Raw genomic sequence first — 16986 nt, 5'->3', positions numbered from 1 at the left:
GAAAGGATACCTGATATGTGGAAAGTGGAAGTCATTTTAAGTAATAATAATAATAATAATAATTATTATTATTTATGTATTTAAGTCGCTGTACAGAGTAAAAAAAAATAAAGAAAGGGAAAGAAAGAAAAAGCAACTAGACATAAAAAATACTAAAACGATTATGGTTTTAGTATCAGGGTGATGTGATATGGTGGACTGTGGACAGAAGAGTGATTGTGGATAATGTAGGGGAGGAGAAGGCACAGTGGTAGAGGTAGGTTTTACAACAGTTCTGAATGTGCTGAAGATCTGGGCTTCACCACTTTCAGAATAGGTGTAAGTGGCTCTGAGAAATAATGGATTTGAGAAAGTAATAAAATGAAACATTGCCCAATTTCCATTTTCTCTGATTGAACATGATTGAACATGAAAGGGAAGGAAGGAAGGAAGGAAGGAAGGAAGGACCGAAAGAAAGAAGTGTGCCTTTCTAAAGTATTGGCACAGGGTTTGTGACACAGCAAGAGTCATTGAGCTGAGGAAACGAACCCTGAGGAGTTTGAGCAGCAGGTGACCCCTGGTTGACCTTTGGGTTCAACAGGCACTGGAGACCTGTGGTGCTGACAGGAAGAGAGAAGGGTGTGTGTGTGTGTGTGTGTGTATATTCATGTGTGTGCGCATGTGTGTGTGTGCTTACAGGGGATGCAAGGACTCTCACTGTTACTAGAGAGGTCTTGATGAGTCTATTTGTTTTGGGGTATGACAAGGGAACAGTTTGTTTTGTGACACCTTTACCAGGAGAAAGTATGTGGATTATTGTGCTAAAGGCTGCATGGATGTTTAAGCTGTCTATTCCTTCTTTGTGACCTCATCTGTTTGTGGGAATTGTAGTTTTTAAGGCTGGTTTGATGGGGGAGGAGGCTACACCAATGACTCCCTGTCTGTAAGTACAAAGCCTCCTAATGACAATGCATGTTGTTTTAACACTGTACCTGTCTAAAACTGCTATCTCATTCCATCACTTTGTGTTTTAAATGTGATATTATGTCTGTCTTTTAATGACTTTTTTTTTTTTTTTCCTTAAAGCTAGAACACGTTAGACAGAATGTTTAATTGTAAACCACTTGTATACATTTTGAAGTATTTTTGTTTTTTCATTTGTTTTTCATGAAAGGGAGTACAATACAACATACTGTAACAGATAGGGAAAAAGCCCAAATAAATAGAGCAGGAATAACTTTAAATGCTCGTGGTTTTTGTTGGATGTATTCTCAACATTGCAGGATGTTGTCTGTAAAAACTTTAAGTGAGTTAAAAAGAGTGGATATGCATGTAGCCTCCACTCTCTGCAACATAGAACTTCTGTGGCATTGTGTGCAGGTTTATTGCCTTTTGACTGAAAACAAAACTTTTTCTCTCCCAATTACTTTCTTCTATCTCTTCCCCTCTTTTTTCCACTCCATCTACTCCTCCTCTCTCTCTCCTTCTCTCTTGTTCACCTCTCTCTCCCAACATAATTCAAACCTCTGCCTACCTATGTCCTCCACTCTCTCCCCCTCTCCTATTTCACTCTCTCCATTTCCTCCACTGCCCTCTCTCTCCCCCTAACAACTCCCCTTCTTTCTCATTGCCCTTCTCTCTTTCTCCATACCCACTCTTACCCATTCCCCCCTCTCTCTTTCTCTCCCGTCACCAACCCTCTATGCCTATTCCTCCTACAACTCCCTCTCTCTTTTCCACTCTTTCTCTGTCTCTCTCCTCTTTCTCAGAGGTATCCAGCAGCAGTTGTCCAGCTACCGGGAGACGGTGCGGCGGGTGGGCGAGGAGACGCGCCGGCAGACCAACACGGGCCAGCACCGGGACGACGCGCCCACCTGCGGCGTTTGCCACAAGACCAAGTTTGCAGATGGCTGCGGCAACCTCTGCTCCTACTGCCAGACCAAGTTCTGTGCCCGCTGCGGGGGGAGGGTGTCCCTGCGCTCCAACAATGTAAGAGGGAGGTTGTAGACATACATACACACACACACACACACACACACACACACACTCACCCCACACACACACACACACACACACATCGCAAACACACTGTTTGCTCTAATGTGATGACTCAGTATGTGGTCCAGGCAATAGCAGGGGCACAGGTGTTTGTGCTCAGGTGCTCAGGTGGATGTGATGAGAGAGAGAAAGAGAGAGTGTGTATGCTGGGAGGTTGGGCTGCAGCAGTGTTTGTGACCCAGGCAGAGGCTGGTTAAGGTTAATTGGGCATTAGATGGGGCTATGTGCTAGGGGGGTCTCAGTGTCTTTCCCCCGGGGGGTCTGTGCTGGGCTGACATCACAGTGGGTATAGGGGTTGGGGGGAGGGGCACCATGGAGAGTGGCTTCTTAAATGGATAAGCCACCCACAGTGCAATATTTAATCACACACACACACACACACACACACACACACAGACAAACATAAGGGTTAGTACATAGCCTCCCTGCATATCCTGCACACACACTGTGCATCCTGATTAGGTTTTTACCCCTAACGAGCACAGTGTTGACGTCACTGAGGGACGTATGACATATGGATAACTTACCTGTTGAGCTTTCCCCTCTCTCAATTTCTGTTTTTGTTTCCCTTTTCTCACACATGTGGACACTGTGACTAAAGGAGGACAAAGTGGTGAGTGTTCCTTCATCCCGAACATTTTTTTCACACATTTACCTTTACTTACTGTTGCAATATTCCTATCCTACCATACTGTAAGAAACCTCATAGAGTGAACAGACAGAGGGAATTAAAATAACATGAGCTTCAATGTTTGATTAATGACATCTCATGACATCACTCGCACACTTTGAATGGCATTTGTCTCATTTTAAAGTCATTTTCTGTTCCTTTAAAAATGTAGTTATGTGATTTGTTAAGAAGTACATCCTCCCTCCGCCCCTGTACAGTAAGACCGCATACTGTAACACACACAGCATGATTGGGCATTACTCTGAACATGCCTTTTACACCCTCTACGGTTATGTCAAGTTAAAAACCTTACATGCTCCTGGCCAGGTTCCCTCTGTAAGGTCGACAAATCATCACTTTGCTGCTCCTTGGCTCAGTAATGCAGTGGATCTTCCAACAATGCTTTGGTGTCATGCCCCCCCCCCCTTCCCCAAGTAGAAGTTTTCAATACCACTGAATCCAAATTAAAGTTTGGCATTACAAGCGTTATGTAGCTACTAGATGTATATTTTGTAGCCCCTGTTTAGAGCTTATGTAACCCCTATCAATTATATAACCCTGTGTAGAATTGATGTAGCCCCTGCATGTATCTTACATAGCCAGATAAATACAGTGCCCTCCATAAGTATTGGAAAGAGGAAGTATGTTGTCTTCTTTTAGTTCTATACTACAACAGTTTGGATTTGTAATCAAAAAATTAATATGGGGCCAAAGTAGAGATTATCCAATTTAATTGGATATTTTTTAAACATACTCCCCCTATTTCAGGACTCCAAAAGTATTGGAAAAAAATAATATAATATCCAAATAAAGTACTCAAGTTTATATTTAGTTGATAATCCTTTCCATGCAATAACTGCCTGAAGCCTGCGATCCACAGATGCTGGGTATTTTCTCTGGTGATGTTCTGCCAGGCCTGTTCTGCAGCCATCTTCAGTTCATATTTGTTTTGAGGTCATTTTGCCTAAAATCTTATCATCAGTGCATGTTCAATAGGATTTAAATCTGAAGATTGACTTGGCCAGTCAAGAACTTTCCATTGTTTGGCCATGAAAAACTCCCTAGTTGCTATGGTAGTATGTTTGGGGTCATTGTCTTACTGTATGAAGAAGCGCCATCCAATGAATTTGGAGTCACAAGTCACAAGGTGTTTCGATACACTTCAGAATACATTCTGCTGCCACTGTTAGCAGGAACATCATACATTAAGACAAGTTAGCCAGTTATTGTGGCAACTACAGTATACATGCCCAAACCATAGCAGCCCCTCCACCATCTCACACATCTTGGGCAGATCCTAGAACTTTCCTCTTGCAATTACTCTGGTGCATGATAATATTCATCTTATCTGTCCACAAGACTGTTTTCCAGACCTCTGCAGGGTTTTTAGCAAACTGTAACCTGACCTTCCTTTTTGAGGATAACTAGTGGTTTTCACCTTGCAGTAAAGCCTCTGTACACATTCATGTCTTCCTCCTGGAGAGTGTTCCTGATCTGTGGGACAGTTGTTTTGGGTTTTTTCTTAATTATGGTGAGCAGTCTTTGGTCATCCACTGTAGAAGTCAGCCCATTTACAATTGCTGAGCTCACCAGTGCTTTCTTTCTTTTTTAATGATGTTCGAAACTGTTGATTTTGGCAAGTCAAAGGTTTAGGCTATGCTTCTGATTGGTTTTTCTGATATTTCAGCCTTGACCTTCATTGACGTCTCTCAAGCCAATTTTCCAAAGCTTTTGGTGCCCTGAAATAGGGGGACTACTGTATGTATGAAAAGGTTTGTAATTTCTAAATGGTGAAACACCGTTGAAAAACAAGAAAACATTGAATTAAAGCTGAGAATCTCTACTTTAACCTCATAGTAATTGTTTGATTTCAAATCCAAACTATTGTTGAGTATAGAGCTAAAAGAAGATAAAATGGTTCCTATGCCTGTCGCCCAATGTATTGGTTTTATAGCCCCTGTATATACAGTAGTCTACATACAGTAGTCCCTATGTATGTACTGTAGCTGGCATTGCCTAATGAAGGTTTTGTATTGCCGTGTGTAGCCTTATGTAGCCTCTAGCCCACATGGGCCGGTGTAAAGCCTTCTTAACTCCTACAGCCTTCATAGACCCATGTATAGCATCTATCCCCTTTGAATCCCCTATGTGGCGGCTAATGAAAGCCAGTGATCATTATCTGCAGTGATTGCTGCCTCATTTGGTGAAATCTCTGTTTGTGCTGAAGCCAAGTGTTGATTCGCTCTCTTTCTTTTTCTCTCTCTCTCCCTCTCTTTCTCTTTCTCTCCCTCTCTGTCTCTCTCTCATTCACTCCCTCTCTCTCTTATCCCTGTCTTTGCTTCTTATTGTAATGTCCAAGGAAAGGCTCTGTCTCAGAATGTGTTTCAGTTGTTGTTTATGTGACGCTATATTCAGGCTGTTTTACAATAGAGAGACGTTTTGAGACTCTTTACATGTTTTGTTTCAGTTCATCTGTTTCAGACTCAAGACTGTGAGCTTCTGACTTTTTGTGTACAAATGTGTTTGTTGCGCAGCCGTTGTGGGGACTGAGAACCAGAGAGCGATGTGTCATCTCCCCTGAACGCAACAGCGGCTCATGATTACTATTGATCCTATAGTCTTGCTCTCTGCATTCGCCTCATGGAAATGTCTCATTGACTGGCTCCTGAGTAGGGTCATCTCTCTTCCTGTTGTTTTACACACAGAGCTACGGCACACAGTCCCTAAAGAGGGAGTTGTTTTTAGTATCGTAATGAAATGAATAGATGGATGGATCGACAGATGTTTCCATGAATGAATGAATGAATCAGACCTCATTATTTATTTGGATCAAATGAAGTTTGAAATGTTAGTTAATAAAAGACACTGGCTAGAAAGCTCACTCATATAGTTTCTGAAATCCACATTTCAGATTAGAGTACGTGAAAATTACTTCAATCTGAAAATGAAAATCATTTTACCCAGTTTCTCATCAAGGCTCAGTTTTACCACTTCTACCTGGAGCGGAGTAAAGCCTGAGCCAGGTGTGACTGAATGCTCTGCAGACATCTAGTGGCCAGAGGCAGTAGTGCAGCACACTGGCCTCAATGGAGAAATGTGTACCCACAGGTCATCAGGGTGTGTGTGTGTGTGTGTGTGTGTGTGTGTGTGTGTGTGTGTGTGTGTGTGTGTGTGTGTGTGTGTGCATATTCAAAGAGCTATCCACTGGCTTAGCTCACAGAAAAGCCACTGTTTATGGGAGATGTCAGTCTAATCTCGACCCACTGATGCCTTGTCAGAGGCAAACGTATATCTGGCAGGAGAAAGAGTCAGAGGTTGGGTTGACCCAAAACATCATCTATGTGCTCTTAAAATGTTTTCCCTTTTTGTGTGTGTGTGCGTGTGTGTTTGTGTGTTGTTGTTTGTCAGTTGTTGTTTGTTCGTGGGTCTTTCTGCCTTTAGTTTTGTCTTCAGCAAGTGAAATGCATGCTCGATCAGGTTGAGATCAGGTGATTGACTCGGCCATTGCAGAATATTCCACTTCTTTGCCTTAAAAAACTCCTGGGTTGCTTTCGCAGTATGTTTTGGGTCATTGTCCATCTGTACTGTGAAGCACCGTCCAATCAACTTTGTTGAATTTGGACAGTATATCCCTCAACACTTCAGAATTCATCCGGCTACTTCTGTCTTCTGTCACATCATCAATAAACACTAGTGACCCAGTGCCTTTGGAAGCCATGCATGCCCATGCCATCACACTGCTTCCACCGTGTTTTATAGATGATGTGGTATGCTTTGGACCATGAGCAGTTCCAAGCCTTCTTTTTTCTTCCCATCATGCTGGCACAGGTTGATCTTAGTTTCATCTGTCCAAATAATGCTGTTCCGGAACTGGGCTAAGTCTAATCTGGCCATTCTATTCTTGAGGCTTATGTATGGTTTGCACCTTGTGGTGAACCCTCTGTATTTGCTCTTGTGAAGTCTTCTCTTTATAGTAGACTTGGATAATATGTCTACCTCCTGGAGAGTGTTCTTCACTTGGTTAGATGTTGTGAAGGGGTTTTTCTTTACCTGTGAAGGATCCTGCAATCATCCACCACTGTTGTCTTCCGTAGACATTCAGGCCTTTTTGTGTTGCCGAGCTCACCAGTGCGTTCTTTTTCTCTCAGAATGTATCAAACTGTTGATTTGGCCACTCCTAATGTTGCCGCTATCTCTCTGATGGATGTTTTTGCAGCGTAAGGATGGCCTGTTTCACTTGCATTGAGAGCTCCTTTGACCGCATGTTTTGCGTTCATAGCAACAGCTTCCAAATGCAAATGCCACACTTGGAATCAACACAGACCTTTTACCTGCTTAATCGATAAAGAAATAACAAAGGAATAGCCCACACCTGTCCATGAAACTGCTTTTGAGTCAATTGTCCAATTACTTTTGGTCCCTTGAAAAAGAGGGGGCTACATATTAAAGAGCTGTAATTCCTAAACCCTTCCTCCAATTTGGATGTGAATACCCTCAAATTAAAGCTGGGAGTCCGCACTTTAAACCCATATTCATTATATAACTGTAACTTGAATATGTTTTGGTAAACAGCTAAAATAAAAAAAATTGTGTCAGAGTCCAAATATATATGGACCTAACTGTATGTGTGTGTGTGTCACTGGTGTTTGGGCGTGCTGATATACAGCCTCATTAGCCCCAATGGACACTAATGTCCTTTTTGTCTTTCATCCTTACCCATGATTTATGGTTCTCTGAATTATGGCTGGTGCATTGCTTGTTGTACATCAAGTTGTCATTGGGAACACGTCCTGGCCAGTCAACCCCCTCCCATCACCCGTGAAGGGAAACTCCATCCATCTCACCTGTGAGAAAAGATTGTCAGGAGGGACACTAGTGGTCATCGTTTAAGTCTGCACCCCTTTTTCACTGGTCAATGAGATCAGAACACATTGGATTATATGGAAGAGAGGGAATCAGAAGAGGAAACAGAGAGAGAGAATGGCGACAGGAGAGAATAACAGAGAGAGAGATGAATGAAGAGATGCGGAGAGAGAAGGGGGAAGTAAGAAAAAGGGAGAGGGGGAAAAGGGAAAGAGGTAGAGGGAGATAAGCTGATTGGGTGTTAATTAGCCCAGTGATGAAGCTGATGATTAGTGTGGTAACAAGCTACTCATTACCTCCCCGCCGCTGCCGCCCCCCACCTCCACCCCATTTCTTAGGACACCACTCACTTTTACAGTGCTGCTGATCTTTGGTGTCCGGTTTTTAACCTTGTCCTTTACCATTATGATAACCAGTCAGAACAGTGGCCATAGGCTGGTCATCCCACTTTCTCCTTTAAGAAACCAGTCATCCAGTGGCTATAGGCTGCTCTCCCCACTCCATTCCATATCCTACCTCATGACTCCATAAAATCCTGCTAAAAATACAAATGTTAGAATTTTAGATCAATTGAAAGAATTCTACTATCAGGCTCTCTAAGTTCCCTCAGGCATGTGCATTACAAAAGGGGCAGGAGACACCTTAGTTGAACTGAAGAACATGCAGTAACTATGGTTACAGAGTGCATCTCTCTCTAGGAACCAGTCACAATACAAAATCTTAGAGATTTCAACACTGGATAATTCATTGTTATGCCACATGCACACATGAACACACAACACACACATACTAACTACACTAAACACTCTCTCTCTCTCTCTGATTTGCTCATGTGATATGCTTCTGTTGGGAGTGTGTGTGTAAAAGCTTTGTGTTTGCTGCAATCTGCCCAAGTATGACTCCATGCTACTGGCTGCTTCAAATCAGGATGTGATCTAATACCAGGATTACTTGAGGATTATCTTTGGCTCTCATAAAAAAAGCAATTCTTAGGGTCCACTGCCTCTTAAGTGGAAGAAAGTGTTTTCAAGAATGTCTGTTTTGACCAGGTTGTTATCAACCCAGAACATATTGTTAGGATTTTGTATTCTGCCCCACTCTTTCTCTTTCACTCCCTCTCTTGCTTACATGCACACACACACACACTGTGGAATTAGAGTGCCTCTCTAATCCCTTACTACAAGGGTTCACCACCACTGACAGTTGTGGATTGTGCATCTGATTTGTTGTAGATTAGTGTGTGTGTGTGTGTTAGTTTGAATCCTGTCTGCACAGCCCAACTCCAACATCCCTGTTTGGAGCTGCCTATCCCTCCCTTTCCATGCTTTTTCTTTCAGGGATTGGGATTCATGAATCCTAAACATTGTTTAGTAGTAGTCAAAGGAACCATTATTAACGATAGTTGGCTTGTTGCATACACAATGTCAGTTTTGGCTCAAGTGACAATGACAATGCAGTGACAATGGCCCTATAGCTGACTTATTGTATGTATTACTGGCTGTACGGTAAACTAGGATAGTATTGGTGGTGGTGGTGGGAGGCTTATGCAAGTATGTGTTGTGTTGGAGAGCTGCTTGGACCTGGCTGGGATCTTCTGCTTCCGTCTGGCAGGGATCGGCTGCTTGCGTCTGGCAGCAGGGATCGGTGGGCTGGTGGATTTCTTCACCAAAGCTCTGCTCCACTGAGAGTATTGTTTGCTTTTCTCTGTGTGAGTGTGTGTGTCAGGTGTCTGTCCGTCGACTATATGTGTGTGCGAGCATGTGCTCTGTACATGTGCTCCATCTTTATGTGTGTTGTGTGTGTGTGCGTGTTTCCCTCTCCCTGATGGTGCTGGGTGGTTGGTGGGATAAATATAGCTGCGTTGGTGTGTTTTCTCTTTGGCTTTTGTGGCTTTAATCAAAAGCAATCTGGAGGAGGGAAAGAGAGGGGGAATGGGGGAGAGTGGAATATGGAACATGCCAAGGTGTTTTATTTCAGTTCCCTTTAAGGGGCCATCAGGGACTGTTATGTAGTAATGACAACACTGGTGGCCAGAAAAGAGCGACTCACCTCACTCTCATCACCTCCCTCACTCCCTCCTCTTCTCCACTCTCCCCTGTATTCCTGCCTTCCCTTCATCCCCTCCGTCTCCTTTCCCCCCGCTCTCATGTAATGTAAACCGGTTCTCAGTAGTGATGTCATTGGCTCTTATTATTATCTTGCCCACTGACTGTTCCATTGGCAGCACTAGACGCCTCAGGCCGCACTGTTTATCACTTCCTGTTTCAAGGCCATAAACAGTGTTTGATGCTGAGCTTGAAATGCTTGACAGAGGAGTTGGGCAAGTTGGTCTGTAATAAATGTGTGATAACAATGTGTGTACTTCCAAATGTAATAACTGTATATCTGTCTACTTCCAGGTGATTAGGGTGTTTATTTACAGTATAATAATTATGTATCTGTTCCCTCAGGTGATGTGGGTGTGTAATAACTGCCGTAAGCAGCAGGAGATCCTCACTAAGCCAGGCCAATGGTTCTCAGGTCCAGGCGGTAAGTCTGTTCTGGGCCTGGCCATCAGTGACCCATCCATGTGTGGCCAAACCCCCGGTGACAAGAAGCTCCGCTCACGATCCCATGTCCCCTTGGGCTCCACAGCAATGCCACATGACCCCCATTACCCCGGCGACCCCGGGATGGCGCCTGGACCTGAAACACCCTCTGCTCGTTCACGTAGCGAGCCTCCGCGAGACACGTAAGCTATATGACCACTCACACAGTTAATAGCAGGAAATGGTTACTCTGTATCCCTATATAAACCTGTATCCCTATATAAACCTGAACCCCCCCTCCCCCCACACATCGCTCTCTCCCCCTCCAGGAGAAAGCCAGGCTCTGGTCCGGACCACAGTGGTAAGGGAGGGGGTCGTGGAGAGCGGCGGCCAGGTCAGCCCAGACTCCAAACCCAGGTGTCCATGGACCGGGACCCCCGGGAGCGGAGGGAGAGCCGGCGGCTGATGAAGGGCCGCTCCTTGGAACACGACCCCGTTGGGGGAGGGGGGGTTACCAGGAGTGGCGACCCACAAAGGATAGAGGAGGGGTACCTCTTGGACGCCGCCAACCCCCACTACCTGGCCCAGCCCCAACCGGGGGAGACCCTGGGGGGCAGGCACCCTCTACTGACCAAGGGGCAAGGAGGAGGGGGGTTGGGGATAGGGATGCCTGGGCTCGGGGGTGAGGGTGTGGGTGTTGGGGGGCGGCCTGATGCTAGGCTGGGCCAGAGAACGACGGTGGGGGGCGTCGGCGGGCCACAGGATCATGGCCCTCTACAGCCCCAGCCCCCTGAACTCAGGGAGCCCCCCGGCTCGGCTCAAGGCATGGCCTTGGCTCCTGGTCAGGCCTCCCTTCTGCGACGGACCAAACGGGAGAAAGCAGAGAGCATGCTGCGCAATGATTCGCTTAGCTCTGACCAATCAGAGTCCCTGCGGCCGCCCCCACCGCGGCCCTACAAGTCGAAGCGTGGAGGCGGCGTCGGGGGGAAAAGACAGACATCTGTCAGCAGCTCGGAGGAAGAAGGCGTGACTACACCGGAGTATAGCAGCTGCGAGGATGCCGAGATCGAGAGTGTCAGCGAGAGAGGTGAGAGAGAGGCCCCAAGAAGTACGTCTACATTCACATATCTAGGATAACCCACAATTCTTAACCACAGCTAACCTACTAATAATGTAACTCTGACCTGAAAGTGACTGTTCAGTGCTTCCGAGAGGACTGGATGGTCTTGTGCAGTTCTCAATGGTCCTGTGTGGCTCAGTTGGTAGAGCATGGTGTTAGCAATGCTAAGGTTGTGGGTTTGATTCCCATTGGGGATTAAAATGTATGTGCTCACTAATTAGTGTACATTGCTTTGGATGAAGTTGTCTGCTAAATTGCATATATTTATAATACGGCCACATTTCCACCCTACAAATAAGAGGGCAAGATGAAGCTATTATGATATTGCTTTCACCTATCAAATCCTCTCAAACGATGTATAGGACTGCTCAAAGGGTAGGGGCAAGTGGTTGATAACTGAGCTGTGAATGGTTGGCAGCTAAACCAATAGGAATACACGGGCCAGTGCTTGTGAGGTTGTGCTTTCCTGTGTTGAAGATGTGTGAGTGAGTGAGTGAGTTTGGACACTGCCTTTTTAACACACTCACACTTCGAGGATAAATGTAAATAGCAGAGAGAGCTGCTCAGTCTCACAGTCTGCTGTCTTCAGTATTACAATCCAACCCTAAGGTCTCATTCTACATTATAACGTTGTATATTACAGGTAAGGAGACATTGACTGGTCTTTATGACTTTAGATCAGAGTGTGATGAGACATTATGCCACAAGAAGGCAACAGTATTCTGGTACCTCTATCTGCAATGTATTTTATATCACGAAAATATATCAATAATAAATGTATTTGTAGCGCCCCCTAGCGTGTCTGGCTATTAGTGTGGAGTGCGCTCCCCGAATTCCTATGTAGCGAGAGATCTCTCTCTCTAGTGTTAATTAATGCTCTAATGTAATTACCTAATTATTACCTACTTGTTAGCATTTACACCTCTTCACATTACACCAATAATACCTACCATTAGGCTTTTAACTTAATGCAAAATGTCAATAGTGACTATATAGCTAACTGAAATAAATCACTAAACGTATGTAACTATCATCCGTGCTTAGTTAAATAAGCCTTAGCTTTTAAAGTTACATTAATATTTTAACTATTTTAAATAGCTAACAATATTAATCATGTAATAAGCTTCAATAGAAATGTCACCGATAATCATTAATCCAATGAAATGCAAGTCTTCAACAGAAATACTTTTCAACTATTTACTGAAATATATAGTATTTACATATAAACAGTTTGAGTATAAAAGTAAAAAAAGTAAAATGATTTGGTTTGGCTTTTCAAGTGCAATACAAATGAACACAGTTCAGTTCAATGACCACACATTCACACACATTCAGTTTCACTTGAAGCTAAAGCTAAGCCGGCAAATGACTAAATAAATGCTCAATGAAATGAATGGGTACCCAAACCGCAAGTCGCAGTCAAAGGAGGACACGTGGCAGGCCCGTAACGTTGCTCGGGATCGTGGAGACCTTAAACAAAATGGTCGCTTCGCGCCGTTGCGCAGCAAACAAAAGAAGACGTCGTCCGACAGCAAAGCAGATATGGTTCTGGAGATAAGTGCTTCCTCAGACGATGTACAAAAGGGCAACCTAGCTGGCAAAGTCCTCTTAGCTAAATCGCGCTGACTAGCCGTCCGCTCTTTCTCCTCGGTGAAAACTCTAACCGAGTTCTTCAAAACCGTCAACTATTACACTGTAAACTTCAAGTAAAATGTCTATAAACTCACTCTTCGTGCAGTCTTAAAGCACATTTACTATATCACGCATTAACTTGGTGTTTTACCAACTTCTAACGTGGCCGTTCTCTCTCTTTCTCCATCCGGACACCTTCTCTTCGCGTCTTCTCCAACGTTCGTCTTCCTGCAACTTCCTGACCTTTCCCCCCGACTCCTGATTGGTCCTCACTCCAGGTAAGTGCATTTTAACTAATACATATTTTTAATGCATGTAAACAGTATTTAAACATTTTTAACATTCTGGAAAACATGTTTGAAAAGAAAATAAAGAAAATAAAAATACAAAGAGTTTAGGAAATACCCAGAATTCCCATAGGGCTACATATTCAAAAAGTGATGATGGTCATGCTATGTCTTGTTATACAGTCTATTGTTATAGGTTAGGGTGTACTCTTAGCTTGATATATTTAACTTCACTGGATGTGGTTTGGTTAAAGAGGCTGTGTGTGTGTGTGTGTGTGTGTGTGTGTGTATGTTTGTGTGTTTGTGTTGTGTGTGTGTGTGTGTGTGTGTGTGTGTGTGTGTGTGTGTGTGTGTGTGTGTGTGTGTGTGTGTGTGTGTGTGTGTGTGTGTGTGTTTGTGTGTGTGTGTGATATTCTGACCATGACTGGGCCTCAGGATTAGACAGGACAGTGTGACTCTTGTTGTGACCTTATGTGACCCAGAGCCAGAGTGCAGACTTGCCCCGGAGCCTGGGAACACAGTCGCCTCTGTAACCTTGTCATGTCCTTGCTATGTCACAGCTACTGCAAATAATATCCTAACCCCCTAAACTTCATAGTTAATGCAAAACAAGCCCTAGCCACCTCTTTCAATCATATAAAAGCAACTGCATTGCCAGGGCAGTCCTTAGTTTCACTTCTGTTCCAGCCATGTACTAACCACTGTGCAGTCAATTGATATTCTAGCTATTCACTTTGGATTGACCCTTTTACACTGTCATGTTTAGCTAGCCAAGTTGTAGCCAGCTGTAGTTGTAGCTTTTTCCTAGTCGCTTTCCTCCTAGCCTTGTTCTTACCATTAGCTATAGTTTTACAGCCATATCCTATGTACATTGGTTGATCCATCTTGTCACAGCTTTTTCCTGATTATTTACTCGACTTTCCAGAGTACCTGGAAAAAATAGGTTACTCATATTGAGTAGACTACACTGGAGTCTGGCCCTATATCATACTTTCCCCATGTTACCAGAAACAAACATTTTCACACTGGGCACCCAGTGTGTAAGACTTGACTTAGGCCCACTTTGATTTAATGCTATTTGTGCCAACTGTATGTGACACCTATGTACCACCCTGGATTGAAACCAGATGAAGATGTCCTATCAATCATGTGAGAGAGGAAGAGGAGATTTGTCAAACCTGGTTGTAAACATACCAGTGTGGTAGCCAGTCGTGTTTCCTTTTTTAGCTCTGACTTGAGACCTGGTTAACTGCGAGATGTGTTTGTTGGCAGTGGAGGAGTGTTCAGGCATGTAAATCATTCTACTGCACACACACACACACACACACACACACACACACACACACACACACACACACACACACACACACAAATGCACAAAGACATCTACCCACACACACATGCAAGCACACATAATGTACACACACTCATACACACACATAAATGCATGCATGGACACACACGCTGGAGTTGATTTTCATAGCTTGTCTGATTACCTAACATCACTACAGTATATATGTCACATATCATTGGAATGAATGTAAATCATAGGAAGTTATTTTACTTCTTAGTTTCTTGGCGTGGCATAACACGTGTATTGCCAAAACTAGACAAGATATCCTAAATTTGCTTTATAACTGTTTAGACCCCAACACACTTGCAGTACTATATCACACAGAAACCTCCTTCCCAGTTTTTCAGTGTCTCTTGCTTTCATGGGAGCGTGGGGCCTTGGCCTGGTCAATAGTTTGGTGAAGTGTACCCATCCAAACATAAATATTCAATAAACTCTGCCCTGCCTCTGTAAACACAACTGTTCTAAATTGGCTCCAGATCTGGGTGAGTTGTGTATAGTGGCAGCTCTGCTGGTATGTGCTGTGTATACACCTTCTCTCTCGCCATACTTCTTGCACTTTGTGGTGTGTGTGTGAGTGTGTCTGTGTCTGTGTCTGTGTGTGTGTGTAATAATAATAATAATAATAATAATAATAATACATTAAATTTGTACAGCGCTATATTTAAAATATGGGAGAACATTCATCACAGAACATACATAACATACAGCCCTATACATTAAAAGCCTGTCTGAACAGGGTGCTGAGCATGGTGATGACAGGAGCTGGGCAATGATGTTGAAAGTTCCTAAAGTCATCTGGGAAGTGGAGTGATCTTAAAGTCCATAGAGATTATTTTGTGGTCAGAGAGACTCAAGTCAGCACCAGTCAGATTGTTGACAGAGGCCATTTGAGCACACCAGGTCACGTGTATGACCACGGTTATGGGTGGCAATGTCAATAAGTTGGTTAAAGCTGAGGCAGCTGAAGAAGGCACAGAACTCTTTAGCCAAATTACAGGTGTCAGAGTCCACATAAAGTCTCCAAGTGACAATGTGACAGGGCAGGGAGGGCTGAGAGAGGTGATGAGGTCTGAAAATACAGCGGGGAACACGGGTTAGGTATGTAGAGGATGGTGGATGGAGAGAATCAGCACTGGCTGGCGGGAAAAAAGTTTCACAGCCAGGCACTCAAATGATGTTGGTTGTCAATGGAAATTCGTTTGAGTTTCATATTATGTCTGCAAGCCCTCCTCCGCGGCCAGAGGGACGGGGTTGGTCAATGTAAGCATATCCAGAGGGGGCAGCTTGGTTGAGAAGTTAGTATTCGTTGGGCCTTTGCCATGTCTCAGTTAGGCACATTAGATCAATGTTGTTGTCACAAATGCATGAGGTTGACCAGAGAGAGGGTATTATGTGGGCGGTGTCTCTTGGGTTGTGTTCAAACAGCCTCCCAAAGCCAGCAGTGTAGAAAGAGTTAATAATTTGCGCAATCGGACGGACAGTATGATTGAGGCTGTACAGCGCAGCTGTAGAGAACCTGATCGTCATTGTCGGTAGTCCACAGATAGGTTCGGTGGAAGGGGGAATTCAAATCCGAGTTCCATCAGAACGGAGCAGGGCTGATAAAATCCAGGTGAAGGACAGCAGATGCACAACATAGTAGGCAATCGGGAGACGCTGTAGGTCTTAAAGGGAGGCAGTTGCCGACGGAGACAGAGTTGCGGTCCCAGATCAGCCGTCTACCGGGATGGAAAGTTCCGGTCACCAGCCCACAAGGGTTTAGCCACTCCGGGCAGGGCAGACAGGTGCCAACGCTGACATTCGATCGGGTCCGATAAGAGCAAACACTTAGCGGGAAGTTGAGTCTCCGCATGATCGATGCACACTGGAGACTACGATCACACACCGGTGATCAAATAGGCAAGCAGTACATAGAGAGGTAGAGATCAAGGCAGATTGTTAACAAAGTTAAACAATCAAACAAAACAAGCTCCAGTCAGTCACGCCAGCGTACCCTCACTGTGTGTGTGTTTGCGCACGCTCCTGGTTGACATGATCACTATTTCTTTTCAAGGGGACTGGGAGTGCTACCGACTGGACCCCACTGTGTGGCATGTAAGTAACTGAGTGTGTGTGTGTGTGTGTGTGAGTGTGTGAGTGTTTCTGTGTCTATCTCAGTGTACCTAAGTGTGTATGGGTTTATGTCTAGTGAGTGTGTGTGTGTGTGTGTGTGTGTGTGTGTGTGTGTGTGTGTGTGTGTGTGCGTGCGTGCGTGCGCGCACGTATGCATGAGTGTGAGCATATGTATTTGTGTGCTTTTGTGAAGTGTGGGTGTCACTCTAAGAGTCTCTAGCTGTCATGTAATGTAATTGCTCCTCTGCTGTTAGATTGAATCAGTGCATTGTTCACACAGCATCCGGTGACATGGCAACCATCCAAAGAGGGTGACCATCTAATTGGCCGAATTACCCTAAGCAAGAGAAGCGCTATGCCCAAAGAGGCCGGGGCACTGC

At 44.4% G+C, this 16986-nt stretch overlaps 1 protein-coding gene across 1 annotated transcript in view; it reads left to right on the top strand.

The window, feature by feature from the left end:
- The window catches only part of LOC310823050 (regulating synaptic membrane exocytosis protein 1-like), a gene marked incomplete at its 5' end in the record, with an annotated part of 48684 nt that overhangs the window by 8485 nt on the left and 23213 nt on the right, over positions 1-16986 (top strand). The window contains 5 exons of the mRNA XM_083695729.1: positions 1749-1968; positions 10021-10301; positions 10428-11185; positions 16548-16588; positions 16887-16986. The exon at positions 16887-16986 is cut by the window's right edge and continues 11 nt beyond it. Coding sequence (XP_083551855.1) covers positions 1749-1968; positions 10021-10301; positions 10428-11185; positions 16548-16588; positions 16887-16986 — 1400 coding nt within the window. The remainder of the gene's footprint in view (positions 1-1748; positions 1969-10020; positions 10302-10427; positions 11186-16547; positions 16589-16886) is intronic.

This window comes from Argentina silus, assembly GCF_951799395.1.
Source record: "Argentina silus genome assembly, chromosome: X".
Classification (NCBI taxonomy): Eukaryota; Metazoa; Chordata; class Actinopteri; order Argentiniformes; family Argentinidae; genus Argentina; species Argentina silus.
Note: the sequence above shows the minus strand (reverse complement) of the source record. Positions and strands in the feature narration are given on the sequence as shown.